At 40.3% G+C, this 9,008-nt stretch overlaps 1 protein-coding gene across 3 annotated transcripts; it reads right to left on the bottom strand.

Moving 5' to 3' along the window:
• Window positions 1-40: 40 nt before the first annotated feature.
• Window positions 41-8,808, bottom strand: LOC139368455 (probable Bax inhibitor 1). Of its 3 annotated transcripts, XM_071107364.1 has the most exons (11): window positions 8,545-8,768; window positions 7,178-7,332; window positions 4,232-4,319; window positions 4,033-4,141; window positions 3,779-3,899; window positions 3,586-3,634; window positions 3,392-3,489; window positions 1,540-1,619; window positions 1,298-1,398; window positions 1,093-1,168; window positions 41-975 (listed from the first exon to the last, which is right to left on the bottom strand). In XM_071107364.1, exons 3-11 carry the CDS (start codon window positions 4,285-4,287, stop codon window positions 952-954), a joined length of 714 nt encoding a protein of 237 aa, XP_070963465.1. In that variant the 5' UTR covers window positions 4,288-4,319; window positions 7,178-7,332; window positions 8,545-8,768; the 3' UTR covers window positions 41-951. The 3 variants fall into 3 exon arrangements, with proteins under 3 accessions (XP_070963465.1, XP_070963464.1, XP_070963466.1); XM_071107363.1 differs by having other exon boundaries at window positions 7,178-8,654; XM_071107365.1 differs by lacking the exon at window positions 7,178-7,332 and having other exon boundaries at window positions 181-975; window positions 8,545-8,808.
• Window positions 8,809-9,008: the final 200 nt, after the last annotated feature.

The raw sequence follows: 9,008 nt of genomic DNA, 5'->3' as shown, positions 1-9,008 counted from the left end.
TAACGCTGGATGTCAATCTTGAACAGCCAAGATGTCAACATACTTTTAAAAATGTTTTTATGATTATTTCTTGTGTTCTCACCGAAGCACAAATAAATACAAGAAAATTGCACCATATACCTTGCAATTGAAATGTGTATCAGCATGTTTGCGTGCATGTACTGCAATGAAAAACAGGCATTTAGTTAAGCATTTTTAAATGTATCAAATTAGATTATCATAATTACACTTATGAAATGTGTTTTTCACAGTATACAGATGATCAAAACGTGAAAGAAAATACAATTTGGCACAAATCTTGCGAGAGAATGCATCGGCAGTTGGTTCATCTATTCTACAGCCTTGACCAGTCCTTTTTGTGCCGCAAAAGCTCACCAGTCTGACCATAAAGTGCACTAAATCTTCATGAAAAGGTCATCTGAATTACCAAAACGGTACCAAGAGATTGTTTATAAGGTTATTCTTCAAGGTAGCATACATACGTGGAGCAAGAGACAATAATAGAGATAGGTCTTAAGGAGTGGTGCTCAAGACTATCACAGGTCATGTCAGTCACATAACTTTCTATAAATTAAACAAAACAAAAACGAATGCAGGGAATAGCACTGACAACGAACCAAAATGATTCATCTCCAAAAGCTCAAAACAGTCCGCTGAAAAATCTTGGCAAAAAGAATTCACAGTTCTGCGAACGAACGTAGGCCTTCATAGAACAACCACTCTCCCTACAGGACAAGCATCATCACTGCAGCAGTAGCTTAAAATACAGTATTTTATCGTAACCTCCTTTTGCAAGCTCAAAACAAAGCAAATAAACAATATACCATAAGTTAACAAAGAACGACAAATAGTAAAAGCACCAATAGCATTGCAGACCAGAGGCTTTGTTGCTGGTTCTGTTCCTTCTCACAGATCATTTTTTATTTGAAACTTCAATTGGATTTCTTCCATCTACTTCTTTTCTTTCTTCTTGTCCTGAAAATACAAAATATCACAATTTGCATATTGTGAAATGTGCTTACATGAGGGAAAAGTAAATTATATGATAGATTCATATTTTGTCTGTAAAAAAAAATTAAATACAAAAATGACCTTCTCATTCATGGCAAGAAGAATCATGAGTTTTCTGAAAATGGCCACAAAGTCGAGGAACAGGTCCACGCAATGCCTTTCAAAAGACAGAAAAACATTTACTTCATTGCAATTACTTTATATATTATTTTCCCATTCTAATACATCAGCAAAGTAAAAAGCTTTACTACGACTGATTATTTGGTGAAATGTTGAAAAGACTCACCAGACGTAGTCCTTGTCTCCGTTCTCGGCTTTCTCAATGATGAGCTGAGTGTCGAACAGAACAAAGCCACACATAATGACCAGCCCCATGTACATGTGAGCCTGTTAGTGAAGAGAAGAGCTATGTTACACCTGGGTCACCTTGCTGAGACCTCACAATTATACTACACACTTCCAATGTATGAGTGGAATCACTTCACATCCAAGTCCCGAGAGAGATAGATCTATAAATATTTAGGCTACCTTGAAGAGTATTGCTGATCCAAAGAACATGTTCAACACAGACACAAGGAACAAGATGGACAATCCAGACATCAGAGTCCCTGAGAAGACAACAAAGAACACATCAAATCAAAGTAGTAAATCACATTGTAAAAAAATATGTATATACAGTGTATGTACAGTGCATTCTGAAAGTATTCAGACCCCTTGAATGTTTACACATTTTGTTACGTTACAGCCTTATTCTAAAATTGATTAAATTGTTTTTTCCCCCCTCAAACGACACAAAATACCCCATAATTTCAAAGCAAAAACAGGTTTAAACATTTTAGCAAATTTATTTTAAAAACTTAAATATCACATTTACATAAGTATTAAGACCCTTTACTCAATACTTTGTTGCAGCACCTTTGGCACCAATTACAGCCTCAAGTCTTCTTTGGTATGATACGACAAGCTTAGAACCCCTGTATTTGGGGAGTTTATCCCATTTCTCCTCAAGCTCTATCACGTTGGATGGGGAGCCTCGCAGCATAGCTATTTTCAGGTCTCTCCAGAGATTTTCGATCAGGTTCAAGTCCGGGCTCTGGCTGGGCCACTCAAGCACATTCAGAGACTTGTCCCGAAGCCATTCCTGCCTTATTTTGGCTGTGTGCTTAGGGTCGTTGTCCTGTTGGAAGGTAAACCTTTGCCCCAGTCTGACATCCTGAGTGCTCTGGAGCAGGTTTTCATCAAGGACCTCTCTGCACTTTGCTCCGTTTATCTTTACCTTAATCCTGACTAGTCTCCCAGTCCGTGCCGCTGAAAAACATCCCCACAGCATGATGCTGTCACCACCATACTTATACCATAAGGATGGTGCTAGGTTTCCTTCAGACGTGACACTTGGCATTCAGGCCAAAGAGTTCAATCTTGGTTTCGTCAGACCTGAGAATCTTGTGTATCATGGTCTGAGAGTCCTTTAGGTGCCTTTTGGCAAACTCCAAGTGGGATGTCATGTACCTTTCACTGAGGAGTGGCTTCCGTCTGGCCACTCTACCATTAAGGCCTGATTGCTGGAGTGCTGCAGAGATGGTTGTCCTTCTGGAAGGTTCTCCCATCTCCACAGAGGAACTCTGAAGCTCTGTCAGAGTGACCATCAGGTTCTTGGTTACCTCCCTGACCAAGTTCCTTCTCCCCCAATTGCTCAGTTTGGCGGGGCGGCTAGCTCTAGGAAGAGTCTTGGTGGTTCCAAACTTCTTCCATTTAAGAATGATGGAGGCCACTGTGTTCTTGGGGACCTTCAATGCTGCAGACATTTTTTGGTACCCTTCCCCAGATCTGTGCTTTGACATTATCCTGTCTCGGAGCTCTACGGACAATTCCTTCGACCTCATGGCTTGTTTTTTTTCTCTGACAAGCACTGTCAACTGGACCTTAGACAGGTGTGTGTGCCTTTCCAAATCATGTCCAATCAATTTAATTTACCACAGGTGGACTCCAATCAAGTTGTAGAAACATCAAGGATGATCAATGGAAACAGGATGAACCAGAGCTCAATTTTGAGTCTCATAGCAAAGGGTCTGAATAGTTATGTAAATAAGGTATTTCTGTTTTTTGTTTGTTTTTTTCAACATTTCTAAAAACCTGTTTTCTTTTGTCATTATTGTGTGTAGATTACTGAGGGAAAAAATTCAATCAATTTTAGAATAACACTAACGTAACAAAATGTGGAAAAAGGTGTCTGAATACTTTCCCGAATGAACTGTATATATCTTGACTAAATTGACATAAATTCTGTGAAATAGGTGAATGACTTATGCTCCTGAAGAGCAAAAGGGTTTACGTTAAGTGAGTTAACTAGGCTACTGAATAGTGTAGAACATCTTTGTACCTCCCAGGTAGAGGTAGCTCCTACGCTTGGCGTACAGAGCACTGAGAGTGAAGCAGATGAAGATGATGGAGGTTCCGAGGAAGGCTGTCACAATGACGCTAGAGAGACCAGATAGGCAAAGACACGTTCTCTTGACTCTTCAATTGAAAAACAAACAGACTTAAGAAATGATTTCCAACAATATTCAATAGCACCTTGGGTTAATGGTAATGACTAAATCCATTGCCGGTCCAAGACCAACACCTGGTGAGAAAGAAAAAGTCAATTTGACTGACTAGGCATATTGGCCATAGTGTTCTTCAATCAATATTGAGTTTTTGTTCTAATTATACTGAGATATTACAGTCAAGAATAGTCAAAGATTGCTGTCTAGAGCCCTGAGTTTACCTGTGAAGAAAGCAAACCCTGCAAGGATAGCCAGTCTATTCTTCTCTGTCTCCGAGTTGTGTGGCGTCATGGACAACCAAACCATCATGCCCAGGGAACACAGAAGTGACAGCAAACCACCCTAAAGGAATATGATAAAGCCAGTAGTATTTTTGATTAGATATCGCTTCACCATTGACTAACATCTATCTGTTAGTTACTCTCTGTTAGCCAATGTTTGTCTATTATTATGGGGTGGTGTGCTTACTGTTTACCTGAAAGAGCCGTGTGACAACATGGACATAGGAGCCTGCTGCAGCCACGAACATGCACACTGCCAAGCTGGAGTAGACATTCTTCAGGTGTAACTGGGTAGAGTGGGAACTGGGGGAAACAACATTGAGTTAACCATGTCAGTAACTTACAAACAGAGCAGTATTATTTGCATTGGAAACCTGATTTAGGTCTGCTTACATTTGGGAGAACTTGAAGAGAGCATGAAATCTGATGCTGTGGTGAAATATGTTCATATTGAGGCAGGATTCTGAGATCTGAGACAGATCTAAAAACAAGTCAAAGTTATTGTGTTGATGGTGGAAATGACATAGATTGATGTAGCTGACGTTACCAATGATTCTTGACTGTAGCTATCCGTGCTGTAGCCGGGCAATTCCATAGTAAGGGAATTACACTGAAACTCCGATTTTTTTTTAATGCCAAACAAACATAATTGATTTCAAAAAGTTTACCAAACCATATGCACAATGACTACATTGAACAATTTGCACAGTAAACAGAGCAGCCAACTCTCCCACATCACGCCACACCTCATATCTCACGCATTGAAAAGTACTGCATTTATTTTCTTAATTAGTCCATTGAATACGTTTCAACTGTGCTCCAAATCGCTTTGAAATCGTAGCATCTGCGCCTGCAATTTAACATTGTGAGCGGTGTTACCATTGTCCTGGTTTACCACAGCACTGTTAACCGTTGCACAATGAAGCATATGATTGGTCTATGTAAGGGATCAGGGGGATTGGGTGCGCGTTTTAAAGAAACGTCCCTCAACATTAGTAGAGTGGCGCTGAATGGAGAGAGAGAGAGAACAGTATCGGGTGACTTTATAAAACTGGAAATAGAGCAGCACAGTAGCGCTGTTTTATGTTGTCAACACAATTAGGTTGCTGTTACTCCCGTCCATATTGCAGAATGCAGCCTTTTGACAGCATGTACTAAAATCGATTTAATCCACACTTGCATTTTCTTTTAGGCTGTGACAACGAAAAGGCAGCAGACAGACCTACAGTATGTTTTAGCAGGGAAGTTTGGTAGAGGGATCTGAACTATGAAAATAATTTAGTCAAACAGATTGTGAACCCAAAAGTGTAAATTTGATTCTAGAAGGGGGACAATAAATAGAAAAATAATTTGGTTAGGTGTTAAGGGCAGATTTATGTAATCTTGTTTTCATTAGTTTTTATTATCTATTTAGTCTGATCAGTGGTACAATTCTTCTGCTTAACAATGGGCTAAAATATAGGGTAATTAGTGTGCTTGTTAGCAAAACACTACTGTTATTCCACACACGGGTTTTATCATTCCACTTCTTCATTATTTTTCCAGTGTAATCACATATTTGAAATCTGATATGCCTAATTGTCTTTGAAAATTAATTATATCAGGCTATGTATTTTTGCAGCCCTTTATGGACATTTTTGAATGCTCCAGGCCTAAAATATAATTTTTTAACATTTTAGTATTTGTGCACATGCTAGGCAGAGATGGTAGGGGGATTCACATCATATTTTGTCTATGTAGAGTAAGATGATGGCAAGGATCTTCAACTAGTTTGCATAAACTACCTGAATATCACTGCATCGCAGCACTAGCTGTGCCACCAGAGACTCTGGGTTCACGCCCAGGCTCTGTCGCAGCCGGCCGCGACCGGGAGGTCCGTGGGGCGACGCACAATTGGCCTAGCGTCATCTGGGTTAGGGAGGGTTTGGCCGGTAGGGATATCCTTGTCTCATTGCGCACCAGTGACTCCTGTGGCGGGCCGGGCGCAGTGCGCGCTAACCAAGGTCGCCAGGTGCACGGTGTTTCCTCCGACACATTGGTGCGGCTGGCTTCCAGGTTGGAGGCGCGCTGGGTTAAGGAGCAGTGCGGCTTGGTTGGGTTGTGTTTCGGAGGACGCATGGCTTTCGACCTTCGTCTCTCCCGAGCCCGTACGGGAGTTGTAGCGATGAGACAAGATAGTAATTACTAACAACAATTGGATACCACAAAATTGGGGAGAAAAGGGGGTAAAAATTGTATTTATTTTTTTATAATAAAAAATTTAAAAAATACGATTTTAAAAAACTACCTGAATATTCATTAGATTATCCTTGAAGGTTGGGTGATTGAGAAATTAATTGTTAGAACAAGAACATTTTCAAACACTCAGCACTTGGGAAACATAGATCAAGGGTGGCCAACACTCCTGAATTGCATGCAGGGTTTACCCAGATTACAAAATGTTTGTGTCCTTACCTTGAAAACAATATATGGAGAAGGAAACTGAAATATATGATTTGGTTACCCACTGCCATCAAGCATTAATATTAGTATTTCCTGAGCAGAGCCTTTGAGTAGTGGTAAAACTCCCCAGCATGTGCCCCATACAACTTTCCACAACAGGAATCAATCCCTGCTTCCAAGCTTCCCACTGTTTCTCCCATTTGCCAGTCTCTCCATCAATAGTGTCAAACCACTTCAAAATTATTATTTTTAAATTAGACTTTCAATTTCATCCCCCAAAAATCTCAAAGTAACAAAGTTGTCAAATGTTCAAAGCATCCTGAATACACCTGACCTGTGGTTTTTATTAGCCACCCTGGTCATAGGCCTAAGTCATGTCAAAATAAATATAATTGCAGGAAATTAGCTTTAAAAAAATACAATTTTCCTGGGGGAGAACCCCCAGACTCCCAATCTAGGGGTTGTGCCATGGGCAATTCAATTCATATAGCAAATCTCAACACAAGCTTTCTTCAAAAGTTAGCAGCCCTGAATAAATAATAATAATAAAAATATTTACAGGAAAAAATGTACCGTAATTATGTTGCCAATCTCTGCCAGTTTGATTATGTAACCAAACTTTGTATCTGCACAGTTCTTCTTGTAAATGTGTTTTTGTCAAATGTTCGGAGGAAATTGTTAAAAGTAGTCTTCGTGCATAAAGTTGTATGGTTTGTTAAAAACTTTGAAACCAATGGTTTTTATTAGTAATTTTTTAAGTTAAAAATCTAAGTCCGTTAACGTTACCATGGAATTGTCCAGCTACGTCGTTAATTTAATGTTATTCTAGCTAGCTTGAATTTAAACTCAAATACTAACTAATACATAATTAAACGTTATAACGAAGAAAATACATACCTAGATAGCTTTATTTCTTGTATTTTATTTGTCTGTTCTTTTATTTTCTTCCTTGTTTACTAATTGTAGCTACGTGTCAATCGATTTGAGTCTCAACGTAGCGACATCATCACGTAGCAACAATTCTTCAATAGTGCACGCCGCCACCAACTGTACTGGTAATGAACCGAATAAAAAAACGAAAATAATAATATAATAATCATCATCATCATACAAAAGACGAAAACGTCGCTAATCCGTTGTTGTTATTTGTCCCCTGATTGCCAAGGTACATAGCTCATGGTTCCTACTACTAAGGCTACACTCGTTAAAAAAAACACTACCCAATTCCACTACTTTGACCATGACACCGGCCTGGGAGGACAGGACATCACAACTCAACACACCCTGTAACACTTCTGAAGTCAAATATCGTATACCCAAATGCTTCTCTGCACCACAACATCTATTTTCTCTGATTTACATTCAATTTATGCGGTACAGTTGATAACCATTGCTAAAAAGCCAACCTTACTGAAGCATATATCACTCGTTGACCTATCCCTCTATGCTGGCACAGATCCACTAATCACAGGCATCCTCTCAGGACCCTTGAACCATCCTCCTCTACTTTCTTCACTGCCTCAGCATACCGCACCTGCACTACTCTGACTCTGGCCACCTCCACCTGTCTCTCTCGCACCAGACGGACACTTCCCCACCCCTACAGTTGACACACAACTTTATCCAACGAAACTACACAATCCTCTGTCCCGTGTACTTCTGCACAATTCCCACATCTTGAAAATGTCCTCCTACATACTGCTATGACGACTATAAATGGTGCACCTGAAACAGCGCAGTGGATTTAACACAAAAGCCCTAACAGGATAACTGATATCCTAAAATGACTTTGTCGAGTAAAGACTCAAAACTCAAAAGGACTGACAGCGACTCCTGTTTCACCACCGGAACTGCGTCGCACCAAATACTGCGGTCGTCACAAACACCAGGAAATCTTCGACTTCAATTGCTCCACCTCCACACTTAACGCTACCCCAGAAAACACTCATTTCACTGGTGCCATGTTCCTAAGAACAAAGCGAGATAACATATATTGACCCAAGTTGCGTGACACGGAGAGCCCACTCCCTCTGGTCAGAAGAAACACAAACAAATATCACAAGTCTACTACAGGTTGCCTTCACTGATTCAACTGCAACTACTAATTTACCACCAAAAATGGATACGCCAAAAGGCAAGGAACCACTATCTTAAAAAAAAAATCCTTCCTACTGGACCCGATACTTCTTTATCATGCTCGGGCTCCGAGCTCTTCATCACACCTTCCACTTCACTTAACTCGCCCTCATTAACTTCCATTTCACCTCCAGAACTCGGTCTGGCGCACGGCTCGCTGTTTGCACTTGACACCAATCTTCTTCAACACTCCATCTCCATTTTTGACGCCATCTTCCTCGAATTCAGCTCCGACCTCATCTTCATCTTCTTCCTCATTTCCCCCCTCCCATTCCTCCTAAGAAATCGACCTTTCTGTGTCCGTCCCAATATTCCACTCATCCCAACATTGCTTGCGGCCCACACTCATCTCGACACCAGCCTTGAAGCTGTCCGCTCTCTCTCTTTCCCTCGGCGTCCGGAGATATAGCAATAGCAAGCGTACATGCTTGTTTTCTCTCGCTGTCACCCAAATACTTTGCTTATTTCGTAGCAAAAAATAATGTACATTTCTGTATATTATATGCCTCAAATCCAATGGGATGGACATATGTTTTAAATTTGTAATACAAAACATTTCACAATCTCTACAAAAAAAACACATTATAGACAA

Source organism: Oncorhynchus clarkii, chromosome 16 (assembly GCF_045791955.1).
Source record: "Oncorhynchus clarkii lewisi isolate Uvic-CL-2024 chromosome 16, UVic_Ocla_1.0, whole genome shotgun sequence".
Lineage (NCBI taxonomy): Eukaryota > Metazoa > Chordata > Actinopteri > Salmoniformes > Salmonidae > Oncorhynchus > Oncorhynchus clarkii.
This window is presented reverse-complemented; position numbering and strand designations above follow the sequence as displayed.